The 22,691-nt window shown below is 36.5% G+C and overlaps 1 protein-coding gene across 1 annotated transcript in view; it reads left to right on the top strand.

The window, feature by feature from the left end:
- The window catches only part of EYS (eyes shut homolog), a 1,484,071-nt gene that overhangs the window by 829,362 nt on the left and 632,018 nt on the right, over positions 1-22,691 (top strand). Inside the window, 2 exon segments of the mRNA XM_034648271.1 lie at positions 13,087-13,196; positions 16,248-16,411. Coding sequence (XP_034504162.1) covers positions 13,087-13,196; positions 16,248-16,411 — 274 coding nt within the window.

Genomic DNA, 22,691 nt, shown 5'->3' with positions numbered 1-22,691 from the left:
ACATGAGCCGGAGAATGTGAGCTGATTATTCGGGCTTGACTCCCAAAAATGAAGCCAGGAGACGAAAGTTGTGTAAAAGTCTCACTCCTGGATTGACGCAGTGCCTGCAATTACACAGGCATGGCTTGGCAACCGAGAATCCACGTCAGGCCCAGACAGTTGTTGGCTCAAACACAGCATGTTTTACAAGCATGAAAGTTGATCAGTGGTTTTCTAGTTAGCCATGGAAATTTTCCGCTCCAACGAATTAGTATATGCAAAAGCCAAGAGGTAAATAAAATATGCACAGCCTCAGAGTGTCAGTGAGTCTCTGCTTGGAAAGCAGGTTTGTTGAGGGGAATTTGGGGAAAATAAGGTAGATATATATGCAATCATCAGATTATAGATGGCCTTACCTTTCATGCTAATTTTGACTTCATATTAAAGGTTATTGGATGCCATTGAAAGTTTTTAAATGTGATAGTGGAGCATGATTGGTTTTCCAATATAAAGGATCCATTTAACTAGGAGAAATTTCGAGGACGGGAGATCAGTTTAGAGCCTGGTGTAACAAGAGGAGTAAAAAATGAAGAGAATATGAATGATGGAATGATACTTAAGAAAGAAAAGGATGTAGGGCTAAAAGAGGTAGAGTCAACGCAACTTGGTGATTCTAATCTGGGGATTTGGGGTGAGAGAAGCGGTATGTATCAGTAGATAAGAGCAGAATCCACTTGATTTCAAAAATTGTCCCCAGAACTTAGCTTTGTGACCTCGGTCGAGGCATTTTCCCCCCAGACTTCAGTTTCCTTCTCTGTAAAATTTTGTAATAATAATTTAGTAACTATCTTATAGAGTGATGTGAGGATAAATCAAGTCAAAATATATAAATCACTTAGAACAATATATAAATTAATAACTATCAGCAATAGCTATTTTTATTTAATATAATGATGATGTCCTGCTGGAAGACAGAAAGATAGAAAAATGACCACAAATAAAAATAGAGAATACAAGTGTCTTAAAAAGAAAAAAAAGTGAATGCATATTTGATTCACCTCCAACTCTACCCAGACTCTAAGAAAACACATTTCCCGGTGCCCTTGTCTGTAGGTCTGTCATTATCACTCTTGTTTAAGCAAGCTTAAAATCTTACAATTGTTTTGATTCATCTTTCCTCTTCTTACCTTTGTCAAGACAGTTACTAAGACTTGTTATTTCTGAAAACAAACAAAAAACTCTCACCGGTCACTCCTTTACTCTGGCATTTCCAAACCTCAGTGCAAGCTGTCATCATAACGTGCTAGGTTAATGTTACGGTTCCAAACTGGTTGGCCTGTTTATCACACCTGCTCATTATGAGATTTAACATCCGGGCTCTTTTACTGTCATCCTTCTGCCCGAACTTTTCAGCATAATCTATTCCTACTTTCCTTCCTGTTATTTTTCTTCATTTTTGCCTATGAATCCTTTCCCTGACCCTTTTATTCACCCTACTCTTGCCAATGGGTTCTTTGTTGCCCTTGCATGCACACTTCTGAGGGATGCAATCACCATCCTGCTTCTGGGTTCATGTTTTTTTCATTTGCCTGGAATACATTCTGTAACTCCTCAACCATACAAAATATCCAAATTCTATCTCTTCTACAGTAAGATCATCAACTCAATTTAGAAGTGTGTAGGAATAGTTATGTATTTTGAATGAAGAAGTCTGCTATTTAAATTGGCTCCAACAAGATTAGAGTCAGAATCCCTTTTGACTATTTAAGGCCTTCACAGAATTTGCAAAGCAATCACAGGCCTCTGGGACAAAATTTTGTGTTCACTGTAGACCACATTCAAGTGGAATAACTTCTTATTGTGTTGCCCTCTAAATAAATAATAAGACTTGAGGGTAGAGATTCTAAATAAATAATAAGACTTGAGGGTAGAGATTCTCATTCAGTCTGTTACTACCCCCAATGCAGTGTTTGACAAATACTAATAGTACTTTAATACATACTTGATTGAACCAGGATTTGAGGCACCTCTCAGAAGTTAGTGGAAATGGATGATGAATGATAAAGTTATAATTATTGGACATAATAAAGTAGTCCACCTTGATAGTTCATTATTTCTATAACATGTTATAAATCCTTTAGAATATGCAATAAACAGATTTCTAAATTATGTGGACAACTTTAAATTTATAAAATAGAGAATCCAATCCAAGACAACAGTATAGACTTGGGAGCTAAGAATTTGAAACTAATAACCATGTGGCATAATTTTAAGAGGAAATGATTAGCAGCCACAAATACCTGAAAATGTGTTTGGTTTTATGAAAGCTTATAATTACAGCATTGAACATTATAATTCCTCCGAAAATGGCAAAAAAAGGAACAATAGGTATCCAAAATGATTTTTAAATGATTGCTCAAATAATGACAAAAGAAAATACACAATAGTTGGAAAAATAGGAAGGAGAAACAAGACAATTCACTTAAGGAGAGAGATCTGTTTAGAATTAGCATCAGCTTATGTAATAGTATGAGGCAGCTACAATAGAAGATATAAAATCACTTTTATAGAAAGACATTTTTATGTATCAATGGAATGAGGATAAAGAAATTAAATTGGAACCGTTTTGCCTTAAAAATTAACTACTAGGCCTGTAATAGAACCAACAAGCACCAACGCTACCCACTTGCACATAACTGAATAAAGGACCACCTACCACTTTTTCAATATCAAAAAAATATATATTTTTACTAAATTTGCAATATTTATAAATATCTCATGCTATCAGTTCTACGTAGCAAAGAGAGGAATGCTAAAGCCACCATAACAGACATCTAGTTTGCCCAATTTCCCACTGACTTTTTTTTCTAATGGTAGGATTCATTTAAGAGTTTTTCTAACCTGGAAAGCCCTTTAGTTTCCATTTTAATCTATCCAAATTATTTATATTTGTTAAAGCCTAATTCAACACCCAATTTTCCTGCTACTGAAGCACATGTTGTTCTAAGTTATTGTCATCTTCCAAGCCCACGCTGAGATCTTCACTTAGGATGTCACTTTAGGATATGTGATTACAAAGCACATGCAGAAGAAGCTAGCATAGAGCTGGAACCTCTATGCATATGCTGAGGTTCTGGCCTGGTCCTCCTGGCTTCATGGAAATTACATATCCACCTGTGTATGTCTAAACCACACCAGAGTGAAAAGGATTCCTAAGGAATCTGCTGTTCACTATCTCAGCATTAAAAGGATATAAAACCTTGTTCAGCTATTGAGAGAAGTCAGCTGGCTACTTATGCTATCTTACATGTGACAATGATTTATGAGCATGCCACATAAATCACATCAGGATCAACCAGTTTTAGAATAGTAACAGAATAATCAAGACTGGTGTCTTACAAATTGACATATTTACCTAAGTTATCAAGAGTTCCTGCATACATTAACCATATTTAATGCTTATAACTCTTCTGTAAGGAAACCATTCATTTGTTAGGTTGGCAAGCAGGCCCAGAGAAGACAAAGAATACAACATTCATGAGATAGAGAATGAAACTGGGATGTGAGGCCACGTGTTCCAATTTTTTTTAAGATTATATTGATTTATTTGAGAGAGAGACAGTGTGTACAAGAGAGAGCACGAGAGAAGAGAGAAAGCATGAGAGAGAGCACAAGTGGGGGAACAGCAAAGGGAGAGGGAGCAGCAGGCTCCCCGCTGAGCAGGGAACCCAATGCAGGGCTCGATCCCAGAACCCCGGAGATCATGACCTGAGCCAAAGGCAGACGCTTGCCCAACGGAGCCACCCAGGTGCCCCCACATGTTCCAATTTTAACAGAGCTCTTTCCAATCCAGTTACACTGAGTAACTAGAGATATGAAAGGACGAAGGGCTCCATGCAGCATCAAACCAGTCATGGACAGGTCTGTCCATTCGCTCAGTCATTCATTTATTCACTCACTAAACTAACAACAATTTATTTGGATTCCATTAATGCTAAATATAAGAGAAGGAAATGAATAAAAGGAAATTGCAGTAGAATGGCAGAAACAAAGAGCAGAGAGGGAAACAAGAAACGACACATCAATGTGGAACACCGTATAGGAAAGAAAATACTAGTGCCTGGGAAATCAGGAAAGATGTCCCAGGGAAACTAGGTGGTGAAAGTCTGAGAATATACCTAAGGTATTTGGACTTCGTTCTACAGAATGTAATGAATTAACTCCTGGGGCTTTTATTCAAGTGAGTGCCATGATCAGATTGCATTAAAGAACAAACATGATGGTTAGCTACTCTGTGGAGAATGATTGGAGGAGGGACAGGCAAGGAAATCAGTCCCCAGGAGAACAAGTGAGATAACTTCCTTTCTTTATGAGTAATAGGTTGAGGAGGATAGAATGCACAAAAATACATTCAATTCAGTAATTGAATTTTATATGTAGAAAGTAGGAAATCATCTTTGTTACATGTGAGTCTTTCTAGCACTGCATTGAATAAGAAAAATATTCAACTCCACTATATTCTGGTGAAGATGATCTTGGCCATGTGTCTCACAAAATAAGCTGAAAGAGTACCTTCCTTCAGTGGCAGCTGACCCCTCTGGAAACTGTGGACTTTCCTAGTATTCAGGTTCTGATTATGGGCCCTTTGTGCTATAGAGAAGATGGTTCTGGAAAGAAGGAAAAAAAAAACTACTTTTCTTCCAGTGCCTCTTGGAGATATTAGTTGGGAAGAAATATGAAAGTTAAGTATAGAGAGAAGGGGAATTTTTCTGGTCATCTCTGATATGATATTGATTCTAGTCAGATTGTTGAGATCCAATTCAGTGAAGATAGAATGCAATGGGATAAAGGATCTGGCCCCCTAAATAATGAAATAATGTGGGTTTAATAAAGGGACTTACCAATATGGAAAGATTTCTTTTCTTTTTTTTTTTTTTAAGTAAATTCTATCCCCAACGTGGGGCTCGAATTCATGACCCTGAGATCAACAGTCCCATGCTCTACTGATGAAGTCAGCCAAGCACCCCACTATGGAAAGATTTCAAGAGATTAGGAAGAGATTGTCAAAGATGATGATATATTTACAAAGTACTTAATAGTTTTTTTTTTAATGGAGTATTGCTCATTTAGCCAAATGTTCTATATTTCTATCATAAAGTAGTTTTTTCTTTTTCGGTTCTTTCTTTTATTTTCTAGCAATTTAGTCAATAGTTTGCCTTTATTTATACTTATTTATGACCTTGCCTCCCTTTTCTGGCTGTGAGATTTTCTCTTTTTGTGGGCTTCTGGAAAGTTCTTCTAGACTATTCCATACATTTAGTTATTATGATTTGTAGCTCTGCTGTTTGGTCTTTATATTCCCTCTTGTTAAGAGTCAGACCTGCTACAGTTTTCTACTTCATTAGCTGTTTATTAAGTGATAAAGGTCTGAATCAGAAATTAAAGTTTTAAACAAAAAGAAAGAATGTAAATGATGAATCACTAAATTCTACTTCTGAAAACAATATTATGCAATGTGTGAACTACTAGAATTTAAATAAAAATTTGGAAAAGAAACAAATAAACAAAGATCCTCCTTTTTGTTTTTCAATGTTCGAACTAGTCCTCTAGGCATAGATAAATTAGTGTGGCAAAATATTTTCTTTTTTAAGAAATATTTTCTTAATACCACTTATAACAGAAGAATGCTCTAGGTGCTCTATTCTAGTCCACTAATATTTTCTAAGTCTCCTTCCAATGCCTCTTTAATTTGCTTGCATTATGACATTACCAGACAGGAGAATAAGTTCTCTCTATTTTGTCATTATATGCTCAGTCCCTAGAACTATGCTGAAAGCAGAACATGCACTTGCTGAAAAATTTAGCTTGACCCATATCAGTTCCCCATTTTGTTCTATGTCTGCTATGTGCCAACTGTACTGATTTATTTGCCTTTCTCTACATCACTCCTCCATGTCTATCATCACTCTACCTACCAGATGAAGTTCCATTCTGCCTGTAAGCCTGCACCCCCACTGAGGGTCTTTCAAGTAACTCCCTGGATAGAGTGAAATGCTCTTCCATGCATATGTGGCACTTTCAAATTCTTCCAGATAATATATAAGAAATTTAAAAGTAAGTCCTTGTGTCTGTCGTGGTTACATTTTTGGATCTTTAACCAGGGTAGCAATAGAATTCATTAGCCCAATCAGGACACTCTTGTTCAAGACAAATACTGAACAGAAAGGAACACAAGGACAGGCATGAAGCGGGGATTCAGTTTCCCCCATCTGTAAGCAAAGGGGCACATTTTTATCTTCGTGTTCCAAGTGTCCAGCACAGCTTCAGACGTATTGTGTGGCTTTTAGAAATGGCTATGAAAAGAAGGAACAACTATATATGGGTATTTAACAACTCTCCTAGAAGAGATCATTAGGAGTTAGAAAACGAACACATGAGCTTTAGGCATTGGTCCTATTATTTATTGTATTTATGAAGTTTCATCAATGTATCTTTCACATTCTGCATTTTCTCATCTCCAATATAGAGACACCACACTCTGTGTGTAACTAATTGATGTATCAGTTAAAGAAAAAAAAAAACCTCTGAGTTATATGTACCATAAAACAATACATTAATGTTAATATTCGTCAGATATCAAAGTTAGCATCTTGCTTCTCTTTCCCCAGCTGCAGTGTTCTTACTTATAAAATAAAGGTGGTGTGTATTCGGCTCTGTGCTTTTCACCTCTTGGCATTAAATGGGTTAGTATACGTGAAGGTCTTAGAACAGAAATTAGCATGTGTCATATAAAGGTATATTTAATGACTAAGTATTAATACTTAACTTTTAGTTTACTTTTATAAGAAATCTGTAGAACAGTCACCTTCATATTGTACCTTATTAGAGTTTAAGAATATAAGCTCTTGTTATAAATTCTGCCTTTGGAACGACAGATTTGTTATCTCAGGCAACATATTTAAGCTCTTTCTGTCTTGGTTTTTTGTTTGTTTGTTTGTTTTTTTCATCTATAAAGAGGATAATGGTATCTGCCTGATGAGGTAGTTTACAAATATTAAATTAGACGTTAAATGTGAAGTTAGTCATAAAAGTATTTAGAGCAGTACTGGCACATAGAAGTCTCAATAAATATTTGCTATTTGCTTTTATTTGCATAAAAGTTTAAATAAGAAGGAAAATCATTTTCATATTATCCTATGGGATCATTAATAATTCTGAAAATTCAAAAATACCTAGTAGAGGGACGACTAGGTGGCTCAGACTTTAAGCATCTGCCTTCAGTTCAGGGCATGATCCCAGAGTCCTGGGATCGAGCCCCACATCAAGCTCCTCTGCTGGGAGCCTGCTTCTTCCTCTCCCACTCCCCCTGCTTGTGTTTCCTCTCTCGCTGGCTGTCTCTCTCTCTGTCAAATAAATAAATAAAATCTTAAAAAAAAATACCTGATAGGATTGATGTTTGTTTTATACTCAAGGAAATAACTGCAATAAATCTAATTTCTGTCAGGTAATATATTTTAGGTAATTGTGTTTTATTTTGTTACTTTTTATTTTAAGAAAACAAAGCTATATATGCATGCATAATCCTCTTTCTGAAACTAAATTGCATTGTGAATTTGTGGCTATAGTTGTTGCTAAACAACAGTGTAAATCCCATAAAAAGCATCTTCACATTGTGTGATATTCTGAACAGCACTATTATCCACCTCACCCCCTCATTCTAAACATCAGTTAATTTTCATCATTTCAACCTAATAAATAATTAGTTCACTGCAGAGAAAACTATTATGTTTCTATAGACCAAATAAAAATGTTTAATTTAAAATGTTTTATCGGTTTGGAATTTGTTTTGGTAATATAGTTTTTAAAGTGTCCTTTGTTAAAATAACTCCACCATGTAATATGCTGAATTAAAACAAAAAAATGTATAGGTTTGTATATAATAACAAATGATATTATTTATAAAATTTTTGTGGAACATTTGTACTCTTCCAAGCACTGTCCATTTTACTGCGATTTTAACATAATGCTAATCTCAGTTCCCAATGTTTTAGTCATTAATATTCTGAAAAAAAATCTAAGGAGTACTGTTGCTTTTTCAATATTTATAAATCTTTCATCTGTCTAGTGATTTCATTTCTAGTAATACTACAATTTTTTTTGCACTGTGTTGAATTTTAAAAAGACCTTGTATTAATATTCCTTGTAATCTTTTGACTTGAAGCATTCACACCTTGATTTAAATGCTGGAAAGCTATACATACCACACAGCAAAGGGTTCTGTCATCATCAATCACAAAGCAGTTAAAAGTATAAATATTTGGAGTCAGATTTATAGGAATTTGCCTTTGTTATCTATGAGAAAAATCACTTTCAGTGTGTATTATAAAATATTGATTTGCGTGGTAAATTTAGGCAGTTAGATATTACCATCTATTGGTAAATCACCATGATATTTTTCACAAGTATTTAGTCTGAAAAAAAAAATTCCCTTTGCATGTATTTTCCTTGGGGAAAAACTTTTGAAGCACATGGTACTGTGCCTGGCACATAGTAGGCACTCAATATATATTAACTTTGGACTGTTGCTCTTCAATTTTAGTATATGTGCTGCCAAAGCAAACACAGGACTATTCCTCCTCAGTGCTAGTGTATCGTCTTGTTATATATGGCGTTGGTCTCCTTCTGCCCCTCCTCCAGCTTCTTCCTCCTTCTCTTTTTCTTGCTCCCATCCTCCTCCTTCTCTTTCTAAATAATTCCCCAGAAATATGGACGAGTCAAATGAAATACCTATATACACTTAATGCTTTAACTGTTTTGCCCCAGCCAGCACTGATAGGCAAATACACTAAAGAAAGGACTCTCTCTTGGCTGTCCTCCATCTTCTAGCATCAGATGTCTTCAAATTCCTTTTCTAATGCCTCATATCTGGATTCTCTGCGTTGCTCTTGAGCTTGTTATGTATGACTTTTTAATTGCTGTACCATCACTCCCTTGGTTTCTGTGGTACTGTGTACTTCAGCCCACTTATCTTGGTCAGGCTCCCTGAACTATAATTTAGCGGGGACCCCAGATTCCCACTTTCATGAGAAGGAAGGGTAATTACTGTTCACTTCTTAATTCATAATTTCAGTTCATGCTAGAGGGGGACAGAGATTTTTTAATATGAATAAACATTCTAATAATTAACAAAATTCTGAGAACTAAATTAGTTCTGACATTAATAGCTTTGCTGGAAGACTGCCTTCCCTGACTGTGCCAAAGTGTGCTAGTGTCGCTGTCATTATGTTACTCATTAGTGAGGCTTCTTCATGAAGCATGTGCACTCCAAAGATTAATCATGAATCCATAAAGGAAACAACGGTTCTGAGGAGATATACAATATGTAACCAGTGGTATATGAAAATATTTAAGGTTAGAAGCCAAATCCTGAAAATTCTAACGAGGAAATAAATGACTCATCTTATGCCTTAGTACTTAATAAGTTTTTTAAGAACAACACCAAAATATTGATTAAGTGATAGTTAGTAGTCTATTAATCTAAGATGATAGAAGAAACATTGCATTAACAAATACCTAAAACAAAAATAAGAAGTTAGTAGACTTTATAGTAAAAATTTTATAGTATATTTTTACATTTCAATATGTTGGCAAACATTTTTCTATTTTGGGTAAATTATAAATGGATGTATTTACATCTTGGGGAAATTATACATATTTATGTGTACAATGTAGATACCCATGCACGTAGGAAAAAACCTCAGTTATCTAAATACAAGACACCAGTGTTTCGTGAATTTTAATTTGAAAACCTTTAACCATAGTTGAAATCCATTTAAGAAAAGGCATCGAAAAGTCAGATTTTCTATTTCCATGGTCCATAGACAATAACATATTATAAATTTCAGTAAAAACTGTGAATATATTTTCTTATATTGCATATTCTCTAATCTCTCTCTATGGAAGTTTCTTTATAAGCAAGTAATATATGAACACTGAAATTTAAAAACAGAAACCTGGGTTCTTCACAGTTCTTTTGTTTTTCTATAAAACAATTTTTTCCACCATTACTCCTTTCCAATTAAAATGTTCAAAGCATTACCATAACATAATGAAAAATGTGCTCTACTATGCTAAGAAACAAATTAAAGCATCAGATAATATAAGATAATAATAGCAAACAATTCCTGAGAGTTTACTTTGTGCCAGGATCATGCAAATCACTTTCATAAGTATAATCTCATCGCTTCCCCTACCACACTTTGGTTTTTATCCTCCAATTACAAAGAAGCAGAGAGAGTATAAATATCTGAAACATGATACCAAAACCTACATTGTTTTCAGGGGCACAATGGTAAAGGATTGTAGTTCTAGTATGCTCTCTCTGTGTTTCTTTTACTAAGCTGACTTTTTGCCAAAGAATGGAGACAGATAGTTTGGTTTACCTTTAAAGATTATTTTGTTTTTTTAAAAGAAAGATGGTTATAATAAATAAGACTAAATGATTCTCATATGATTGTGCATAATGAAACAAGGAATGTATTAAGTGATTTCACTTCAATTCTAACAAATAAACGTGCATTCTATGACTTAATATAGTTACAGTAAATGCAAATATGATCAAAAGAAGCCACCACTTTCTGGCAATACAATAGTTAATTTTAGAATCAATTCACGTGCACTCTATTTTACTTTCATTATTAACATTATCAGTCTACCTTGTACTAGAGTTATTTATGTATGGGAGTTTTCTCAGATTTGGTTTTGGGATAATATCTTGGCCAATTATCTATTTTCCAATTGCGTATCGCATAGTGCCTTACAAATAATAGTAAATATACATTTGTTTAATTATAATGATAGTCTATTACAACAAAGTAACCTGGGTATCCCATGATACAAATCACAGTAGAACTGTGCCTATAAACATTTACTCCTCTTCTTGACTTTTGAGCACTCTTCAGGTAAAAGGAGAGAACCCACCTATTATCATGGTTATATGATGGCAATATCTGCCTGGGATCTGGAAGGCAGGTTTGGCTAAGCCAAGCAATGACATGTGCTATTTGCTTGACTTTATGCCTTGGACATGAGACTTCACTAAATCATGGTGTTTGAAAATTCCTCTGGAGAATAAACTAATAATTTGGATTATCATATTATTTGAAAAAAATGTGGTATCTAAAAATCTCCCATTCTATAATAATATTTTCTTTTTTAGAAAAAGATCAAACAACTTTACTGTTTTTTATGTATTTATAACCAAAATGAATCAACCATGACCAAGTCAATTTCATACCATTATAACTTTCCATACCATTATAAACACTTATTTGTTTTTTTTAGATTAAAGATTTTATTTATTTATTTGACAGAGAGAGGCAGCGAGGGAGGGAACACAAGCAGGGGGAGTGGGAGAGGAAGAAGCAGGCTTTCCACTGAGCAGGGAGCCGGACGTGGGGCTTGATCCCAGAACGCTGGGATCATGACCTGAGCCGAAGGCAGACGCTTAATGACTGAGCAACCCAGGCACCCCAACAATTATGTTTTGTACAAATAACTGGATTGAATATACAAATATCAAGAGCAATAAATGTGGAAAATCATATAAAACCATCTGACAACTTGAGATATTCCACTTAATTGGGAACCAGGTCCATAGATAATAGATTAAGATTTTGTACAATTTATTCTAGGAAAACTGAGGTATGACTAAATTTCATGAGGCCTAGAACTACTTTGTTGTTTCTCTTGGTTTTGACTCCTAGCATTTACACATGGTAGGTATTTGAAAGTATTTATTGATTTATGTTAGAAACTATTATTATGAACATATAATTTCACAATTTTGTACACAAACATATAAGTTTTTAAAATAATATATCTTCACATATTGATATGTTTTCTGGAAAGTGCAAACAAGAATTATAAAACTGTAAAATTATTAATGATAGCCTCCGTTTAAAATATCTTTATGCTTTAAAAATAAGAAATGGGCGCACCTGGGTGGCTCAGTCAGTTAAGCATCTGATTCTTGGCTTCTGCTCAGGTCATGATCTAGGGGTCATGAGATCAAGCCCTGCCTCTGATTCCCCACTTAGCTGGGAGCCTGCTTCCCCACCTCTCTTTCTCCTGTGCTCCTCCCCCTTCTTGTGCACACACACACACTCTCAAATAAATAAATAAATCTTTAAAAAAAAATTTTAAAAATAAGAAATGAATAAGATAAGGGTTAATAGCAGTATGTACTCTTCCTTTAGTTCCAATACATTTATATTGGGACTTGACTAGGAAATGTAAGTGATATTTTAATATCCATTTTTAAATTGATATTAATTAAAATATCCTATAATTCAACTGCTGTGGTCCTAAAGAAATCACTCAATTAGATTAGAAATGGTTGCAGTTTTCTAGGATATAATATTTCCCAAAGATTTTCTTTTATTCTCTTTTTGTTTTCTCCAGTTCTAAATGATTTCAGACTAAAGATGAACAGTTTATAGTAACACACGTTCTGGAAGTAATAAACTGTTACATAAAGTGGCACCTCTACTATTCTCTCTTAAATTCTTCTTTAAAAATTTTATGTCTGCTTAACATGAAAAAGGATTTGCAACTATACATCTCTTGATTCTTAGTGAATCTCTGTAGACCAGTTTATATATAAATGTTAAATGATTTTTTAAATGATACAGAGTGTAGAAAATTTCAGCTTTGCATTACTTTTTATTTGTACTATATGGAGTATGAGGTCAGAGTAAGGGTGAGGAAGAAACCTTGAACCAAACCTTCTGCAATTTCTGACTAGAGTGATTATTCCAGCTATGCAATTTGTTATAGTGACCTGTATTCTCTAGTGTATTAACTGGAAAAAGATAAATTAGTGTAAATTGTAATAGAATAGTTGTAGACTTGATGTAAGAGAAAATTCTACCTCCTGGGAATTTGGTCATCTCCTTGACTAGATATCTCTCTTGCAAGACTCCCAACATTCATTAAACCTGGCTGATTTATGTGAAGGCAGCTGAGAATTGAATTAGCCAACCCTTTAGGGTTCCTTGGAGACCCATGATTCTATATTATTTTAAGTTGACCTTTGGTTCATTCCAGAATTGATTATTTGGGGTGCAGATAGTTTTCCTTTGAAACAGATCCAGGGGCAGATTCTGGTTGGAGTTCATATTTTTAGCATACAGGCCATGTATGTGCCTGCTGCTCTGGTAATATGTAAGTAATTAATTAAGTGTAATAATTGTGTCCAGAGGCTTCTGTTTATTTAGCAGTAAATATGTTCAATTAATAATTTTAAAACTAACAAAGTGTTATCAATTTAAAAATAACATATTATTCAAAATATCTTGAAAAATGTTAGGAAATTAATGAGTCATAACCATTGATCTCTGTTATTGACAAATAGTGTCAAACAAGTTGTCAGATACTTGTGAGATACTATATTTCATATTTCTTATAGTGCATACCTTTTAAAACTAAAATATTATAGAATTGTGATATGACCTTTCACAAAGCCACAGAAAGAACTGCATTCTCCCTTTACCTTGACTTAATTGAATCATGACTTTCCATATCACAAAGCAGTCTAAATTTCAAGTTTTAATCTTTTTATTTCTAAAATTCCAAAACACTGTAACTATAGAATTTTAAGAACCTTAACTATGCTTAACCATGTTTGATTACAACAAGAAGTTATAGTAAACGACAACAAGTTTTTAAACAGCTGAATGCATGAATATAAATATGTGTTGACTGATGACTTAATGAATAGTAGGCAATTTCTGGCAATAGTCTGCTTCAGTGACAGACCCAATAAATTAATATATATTTATCTTTGGATTCACTGTAAAAAGTTCAATCTGTCTGGGGTCTTTTATTTTGGAGACATTTACTATTTCTCTCCTTGATCTAATATATAATGTGGTACCTTTAGCAGTAAGCAATCTTAAGCCTCAGAACTGATATTTCATCATCAATGAGAGGATTTTCTAAGTGAAATAATAATAGAAAACTATGAAATAGTCCCTATATTTCTTTTACAACCTTGTAATCAGGACACTGAGTCAATGTTAGGGTTAGAAAGAGGAGAAACTCAATAAGGTGGTGCCTTGTTACACCACCTCTGTTTGGGTCAATGAATAGTTACGCAATGTCTTCTGGTTGTTGAGTGTAAGTAAAATAAATAAGTATATAAATAAGTAATCAGTTCAATGTCATAGTGACTGATGCCAATAATTCTTGCTGTGGAAATGCTTCCTATGGAAATTTCCCCAACATCCCTACATGTTTTTCAGCCGGGGAATTATCCTCAAAATAGGCATGAACTACGCTGCTGTTGTCTTCTTTTTTTTTAGTCTTGTGTCCCCTAGTGGTTGACTGAAAACCAATTTTTCTGTCACAGCTACTCAAAGTATTCTATCTTTACCATTTCCCTATGTTCTTCCCCTCCTCCTTACAGGCCTACTCAGCTGAGTGGGTAGCAATTTAACTTGCTTCATAAGCTGGTCACTTACCGTTTCTAACACAGAAGTAGCATTTTCTTTCCTGGATCTCAGTGCTGTTTTTCCTTTTACTTTGTGGCCCAAACATTTGTTTTTCTTTCATATTCCTAAAATGGTAAGTTCTGAGTCTGCCAAAAGTATCCACTGTTCAAACAAATATTATTTCCCCACTTTACATTTTTCTTTGAAAATGTGTTTGAAAATACCCTGTGGGTTTTCCCCCATCAGAATAACATTAAACTCAGCCCTGGCCTTGATCTATATATACTTGTCCTGCCTGGATCCCTTCTCTTTCCTCAGACACTTAATTCCATAAATATCCTTGAAGTTGCACTGTATTCCTACCTTCAATATCTTTGTAATTCACTTACTAGTTTGAGAGTTTTATAGCTCTTAATCCTGAGGCTAAGTCTCATGAATTCTCTTTGGAACCTCTGTGCGGGATGGAATTTAGGGCACTTGATCCAACACTGTCTACCTGGACCAAGCACTAACAATTTAAAACTAAACCCTAACTAGAGCATCCATAGAAATAATTCACCTTATCGTTTAAGGTAGTAAATATTATGCTGCTGAATACGTAAAGCCCTGTCTGGACACTTTCTTATATAATCATGTCTTGGCTCTAGCCATGAATATATAAGGAAAACCTAAGTAGTTTAAGGTCAAGCCGCGGCAGCCTGCACCTAAGACCAGCTAAGCCAGCTGAAGCTTTGGAGTGGGCCCTTTGATGAAACTCACAAGGCCATGATTCCACTTCCTCATACTCATGAGCAGCATTTAGCTTAATGTCTACAATGGCCATTTTTTTTGGCTCTTGTATCCTTTGTACAGCCTTTGCAGAATCCCATAACCTTGCTGAATCAACATAGTCTGATTTTACTTTTTAGGCCTGGGAACAGTCTCATTTGGCTGAAGCATTCATGGTCTGCATGCATGTATCTAGAGGTGATTACTCTTGCTTAGTGAGGGTGAGGTTATCATGTCTTTCCTTTAAGGTCTAGGAAGGTGGCACATCTGTGAACATGGGCATGATAAACAGATGTTACCCCATGTCTTAGTCTGTTTGAGCTGCTATAACAACGTCCCATAGACTGGGTTGTTTATAAACAACTAAAATTTACTTCTCAGTTGTGGAGGCTGGGAAGAACAAGTTCAAAGCATCAGAATCAGGGGTTGGTGAGAACTTGCTTGCTTTTGTTGGTATCTTTGCCATATGTCTTCTGTGTCAGAAAATGCTAGCTAGCTCTCTGAAGTCACTTTCAAAAAGTCATGAATCTCAGTCATGAGGGTTCCACCCTTATGACACAATCACCGCCCAAAGGTCTCACCTCTGAATACCAGCACCTTGGGCATTAGGTTTCCACATGGGAATTTTGAAGGGACACAAGCATTCTATTTATAGTACCCAACGTGATGGAAATCCCATGCAGTCACCATTCAAAGTTTAAAGACACATGCCCAAGTCACAATAGTAAAAAAAAAAGTCAATTTTAAAACACCTCATGGCTCAGATCGCCTCTACCAGCCACCAAGATCACAATGATTTTTTTTTCTACATATTAAAATTTAATGCCCAGAGGCCCCAGGATGGTGGGTGGGGTGCGAGGTGACACAAGGAAGAGCGGTGGGAGGAAAGGAGTGCTCCCCTCTGCGGAGAGGCGGGTGTGAGGCTCAGCAAGGCCCAGTTACTGGCGGGGTGGGTGGTCCGCACCGATTCGATCTCGTCCGCACGCACGCGTGGCCGCCTTTACGCAGGCCCCGCCCACAAGCTACGTGGCGGCGTCCGTGATGGTGGCCCCCGCTCCGGTAAATCCTGCGTGCTGGGGGGCCCTCGCCCGCCCTGACCCCCTCCCAAATTCTAAAGCCTCGAGTGAGGAGAGCCTGCTGAAGTCCCTGCAGCCCAGGCCCGGTCCGGTATGGTGAGGCACCGGTGAGTTGGGGGCGGGGGGGCGTCCTCGTTTCGCACAGCCCGCGTGTCGGGGTGTGGGAGGCTGTACAGTCAAAGGGAACCGCGCAAAGCCTTGGAAGTAAGACTATGCCTGATATTGAAGTTCTCTGCTGTTTCATTATTGTTTATGACAGTAAACATTATAAATCTCAAATTTAGTAGGCGCAGGGTCTTTCGGGATTCCGAAACCCGGGGTCGTCTTGTGTCACCAGGGAAGAGGGAATGTTAGGAGTGCGAGGCCCACGATAGGGCCACTCTGGCCTGGGGGTGCCTTCACAACAAACTGAGCTTTTGTTCTGTAAATCCTGCACTGGACCAGAAACACAGTATATTCGGTCAGAAATGCCCCCAAAGTCCAAAAGAATTCTGGGCTCTACGCTTTTTTCCTTGTTCCTTGATCTTGCTGCATAAGGTCAGGTAAGCAACCCCAGCCAATTTTGCTGTTTCTGGGTTGCTGTTTATGAAGCTGGATAAAACTCAGCCTCGGACCAAATCCCTTGTGAACGGTACTCCATTGCTTGTGAGGCACTGTAACTCCCCCAGTCCATGGATTGTTTTCCCCTGAGTAAAGGGACACCAGACTCATTAAAAATGAATTAATCAATGGCCAAAGCCATGGGCGCTAGTATTCTAAAAGCTTCCACAAAATTTTAATCCCTGTCTATGTGTCTTGAACTATGCAATAGATGTTAGAGTTTGAGAAAACGTTCAGGAAACAGTGCCTTCCTTCCTCATTTAAGTTTGAATTCATATAAGCAATAGACAAGGAGTAAAACTTGAAAGATCAAAACATCACTTTGATACTAAGTAATCTAATACTAGACTGTATCTTGAATCTTCGGGCAAGTGAGTTACCAAATATCAATCCAAAGAATCAAACGGACTTAACTAGCCTGGTTACTGGTCACACTGGGCCAGGGCCTGCTTACCACACAAAAGCAGTGCCTGCCCCCTCAAAACTAAGGAGGAGCAGAGAAGAGCCTTATCCCTAGGGATCACCATAGGGAAAGGGGCAGGAAAGCGAAGGACTCTATCTGCCTTGTTTCTCATTATAATCTCAAAAATCAGATACATCATCCCACCCTCCCCTGTGAGAAGTGAGAGACAGGCTAGAGAGAGGGAGGGAATTTAATTCTAAGGAAACTGCTTCTACATGAAAGGAACCACCAAGTTTGGGAAAGTGGCATTCTTTAGCACCCCAGCATTTCCCAGTTTTTTAATATGCTTGACCATTTGTTTTCAGCCACATTTTTTTTAAAGAATTTATTTATTTGAGAGAGAGCACAAGTGTGTGTGTGTGTGTGTGTGTTGGGGGGTGGATTGGGATAGAGGGAGAGGGATAAGCAGACTCCCTGCTGAGCAGGGGACTCTGGGGGCTCTATTCCAGGACTCTGAGATCATGACCTTAGCTGAACACGGATGTTTAACTGACTGAGCCACCCAGGCTCCTCCTCAGCCACATTCTTGATTATCGTAGGGTCTAAGTGTTTAACCTTTTGAGGAGAGACATCAGGGAAGTTCTTCACTCATGTCATTGAGCTTTGCACATACTTTTTGATAAAGTTATATTGGAATGTGGCTCTGCCCATTCATTTACATTTTGTCTATGGCATTTGCACACTACAGTGGTGGAATTAGTTACAGCAGAGATTTTGTGGCCCACAAAGCTTCAAATATTTGCTGTTGGGCCCTTTACAGAAAGTTTGCCTGAAGACCCCCTCAAAAAGGAGAATTACAGACCAATTTCTCTAATGAATATGGATGCCAAAATCCTCAACAAGATCCTTGCTAATAGAATCCAACAGTACATTAAAAGGATTATCCATCATGACCAAGTGGGATTCATACCTGGGATGCAAGCATGGTTCAACACTCGCAAATCAATCAATGTGATACATCATATCAACAAGAAAAGACTCAAGAACCATATGATCCTCTCAATTGATGCAGAAAAAGCATTTGACAAAATACAGCATCCTTTCCTGATTAAAACCCTTCAGAGTGTAGGAATAGAGGGTACATTTCTCAATCTCATAAAAGCCATCTATGAAAAGCCTACTGCAAGCATTATTCTCAATGGGGAAAAGCTGGAAGCCTTTCCCTTAAGATCAGGAACACGACAAGGATGCCCACTCTCGCCACTATTATTCAACATAGTACTAGAAGTCCTTGCAACAGCAATCAGAAGACAAAAAGGGATCAAAGGTATCCAAATCGGCAAAGAAGAAGTCAAACTGTCTCTCTTTGCAGATGACATGATACTCTATATGGAAAACCCAAAGGAATCCACTCCCAAACTATTAGAAGTTATAGAACAATTCAGTAAGGTGGCAGGATACAAAATCAATGCCCAGAAATCAGTTGCATTTCTATACACGAATAACGAGACTGAAGAAAGAGAAATTAGGGAATCCATCCCATTTACAATAACACCAAAAACCATACGTTACCTTGGAATTAACTTAACCAGAGACGTAAAGGACCTATATCCTAGAAACTATAGATCACTTTTGAAAGATATTGAGGAAGACATAAAAAGATGGAAAAATATTCCATGCTCATGGATTGGAAGAATTAACATAGTTAAAATGTCCATACTACCCAGAGCAATCTACACTTTCAATGCTATCCCGATCAAAATACCGAGGACATTTTTCAAAGAACTGGAACAAATAGTCCTTAAATTTGTATGGAACCAGAAAAGGCCCCGAATCTCCAAGGAACTGTTGAAAAGGAAAAACAAAGCTGGGGGCATCACAATGCCGGATTTCGAGCTGTACTACAAAGCTGTGATCACAAAGACAGCATGGTACTGGCACAAAAACAGACACATCGACCAATGGAACAGAATAGAGAACCCAGAAATGGACCCTCGGCTCTTTGGGCAACTAATCTTTGATAAAGCAGGAAAAAACATCCGGTGGAAAAAAGACAGTCTCTTCAATAAATGGTGCTGGGAAAATTGGACAGCTACATGCAAAAGAATGAAACTTGACCACTCTCTCACACCATACACAAAAATAAACTCCAAATGGATGAAAGACCTCAATGTGAGACAGGAATCCATCAAAATTCTAGAGGAGAACATAGGCAACAACTTCTATGACATCGGCCAGAGCAACCTTTTTCACGACACATCTCCAAAGGCAAGAGAAATAAAAGATAAAATGAACTTATGGGACTTTATCAGGATAAAGAGCTTCTGCACAGCCAAGGAAACAGTCAAAAAAACTAAGAGACAGCCCACGGAATGGGAGAATATATTTGCAAAGGACACCACAGATAAAGGACTGGTATCCAAGATCTACAAAGAACTTCTCAAACTCAATACACGAGAAACAAATAAACAAATCATAAAATGGGCAGAAGATATGAACAGACACTTTTCCAATGAAGACATACAAATGGCTAACAGACACATGAAAAAATGTTCAAAATCATTAGCCATCAGGGAAATTCAAATCAAAACCACACTGAGATACCACCTTACGCCAGTTAGAATGGCAAAGATAGACAAGGCAAGAAACAACAATTGTTGGAGAGGATGTGGAGAAAGGGGATCCCTCCTACATTGTTGGTGGGAATGCAAGTTGGTACAGCCACTCTGGAAAACAGTGTGGAGGTCCCTTAAAAAGTTAAAAATTGAACTACCCTATGACCCAGCCATTGCACTACTGGGTGTTTACCCCAAAGATACAGACGTAGTAAAGAGAAGGGCCATATGCACCCCAATGTTCATAGCTGCATTGTCCACAATAGCCAAATCATGGAAGGAGCCGAGATGCCCTTCAACAGATGACTGGATTAAGAAGCTGTGGTCCATATATACAATGGAATATTACTCAGCTATCAGAAAGAACGAATTCTCAACATTTGCTGCAACATGGACGGCACTGGAGGAGATAATGCTAAGTGAAATAAGTCAAGCAGAGAAAGACAATTATCATATGATTTCTCTCATCTATGGAACATAAGAACTAGGAGGATCGGTAGGGGAAGAAAGGGATAAAGAAAAGGGGGGTAATCAGAAGGGGGAATGAAACATGAGAGACTATGGACTATGAGAAACAAACTGAAGACTTCAGAGGGGAGGGGGTGGGGGAATGGGATAGACTGGTGATGGGTAGTAAGGAGGGCACGTATTGCATGGTGCACTGGGTGTTATACGCAACTAATGAAGCATCAAACTTTACATCGGAATCTGGGGATGTACTGTATGGTGATTAACATAATATAATAAAATAAAATTAAAAAAAAAAAGTTTGCCTGCCAACTCCTGTGCTAGCCAATAGGAAATATATCTTGTTCTTACTCAACTAAGCTCTTGTGGCCAACATAGTATATCTTGATAAGTGTGTCGACAGAATAATTCTGTGACTCCACTTGTTTAACGAGGAAGTGTGGCTTGATACTGCCATTACTCTAAGTTTATTTTCTAATTTGGAAGATATGAAGACACTATATTGAGGAATTAGGAAGACATTAAGGCGGTGGCATATAAGTGGAAAATATATTTAGGAATCAGCAGGTAGAATAGTTGTTAGCTTCTGATTTGTAACAATTACTTTCCAGCAGATGTTAGCTCCCACTAGATACAATTTGTAAACAAAAAGAATCTTCCTTAAAGTTTTGTGTTAAATATAATTTGTGCCTTTTTTATCTTATTATTAATAAGATAATAATAGCAATACCAGCAACCAAAGTAATAATTGTACATAACATTGGTAAAATACTATTACGTCATGTACAATTATAAATAATCTGAATTAATTTAAAAACATATGAGACAGGTACTGTTATCTCCACTGAACAGGTGAGTAAACTGAAGTGCAAAGAAGTTAAGTATTTTGCCTAGAGTCATACAGGAAAAAATGGCAAAGCTAATTGAAAAAATGATCATCCGTCCTCTTAAAAATTAAATCCTTGGCTAAGTTACCTGCATATAGGGAAAGCATTTTGAAGGGAATTGTGTACGGTGATTAATACTAATTGAGAATAAACTGCCATATTGATGACGGACATTTCAGTCCCCAATATGTGTTTTCCATTGGTTACCTAAACAAAAATATCTGTTCCTCCTCCTTATATGTGGCTAATTCCAGAATGGGCAAGCTAAGTCACCTTAGACCAATGTGGTAGGAAAAGTGGCTTGTTAGTTTCTTCTAGAAAATAATTTTTTCCCCCTCTGTTTAATTGGATAAGATCTAGAAAATCTCTGCTTCTGGCAGCCACTGAGTGAATTAGCTTAACCTTGTGCTGTATAAAGAGAGAGCATGGTAGTGGGGCTGAAACAGCCAATCCTGAGCTCACTTTACCTCCTCTGTCTTTACTGTGTGGAAACATATACATGAACTTACTTTTAAAATGAAGTTTGAGTTAGATTTTTAGGGGGTAAGGAGTGTACTAACTCTTGAAAGTGTCTTAGCTTATAAAAAATTAAATCAGACTATAAGTCCTTGAGTGTAGAGACTACATAGTAAGCTCTTTGACTAACTTATGTTTAATATTTTGCACAATGTAAGTGTCCCATAATGACTTAGAGAGTTGAACTGATGTCCTTAAGATACAGTGGAATGAACACTGTGCATGAATAGATCCAGGTTCTTATTATGGCTTAGTATTTGCCATTGAGAAATTCTTTGAGCAAATTAATTTAGTATCTCTCATCCTGTTTCCTCTTTTAAAGATGAGTGATTTAAGTATATTTTCTTTCAGGCTTGACATTCTATGACATGAGATTGAGCTGAATTTATAATAATTCCATAATGATCTTGAAAAGAGATTTTCTTTATTTAAATCTCAGATCAGTCCATTCACTTATTTATATATATCTTTTTTGCTTATACAAATAATGTGTAAAATTTGTACTGACACTTGAGTTTTTTGGTTGTTTGCATTCTGAGTGAAAAGAAAGTTGTAATGCATTATCAATAGCTTATTATAATAATTATGAAAACAAACATAATATTAAATATATTCAAAGCCAAAAAAGTCAAATTTAAGGAAAAGTATTCCCCTGAAATATTGGGCTTTCTAGAAAATTACATAAAGGGCAATAGACATCAAGATTATTGTGGAAATGTGGGATAGTCTGACTTCAATTTGAATCAAAACTTTAAAATAAAAGTCTTGTGAAAAGTCTAAAGGCAATAATCAGTGTAGCTACAACACAACTTGAATGAATACATGTCTTTTGTTTAATCTGATGGCCAGCAAATTAAAATGTATGTTGTGGCTTATAGTTGAGGATT

Source organism: Ailuropoda melanoleuca, chromosome 19 (genome assembly GCF_002007445.2).
Source record: "Ailuropoda melanoleuca isolate Jingjing chromosome 19, ASM200744v2, whole genome shotgun sequence".
Classification (NCBI taxonomy): Eukaryota; Metazoa; Chordata; class Mammalia; order Carnivora; family Ursidae; genus Ailuropoda; species Ailuropoda melanoleuca.
This window is presented reverse-complemented; position numbering and strand designations above follow the sequence as displayed.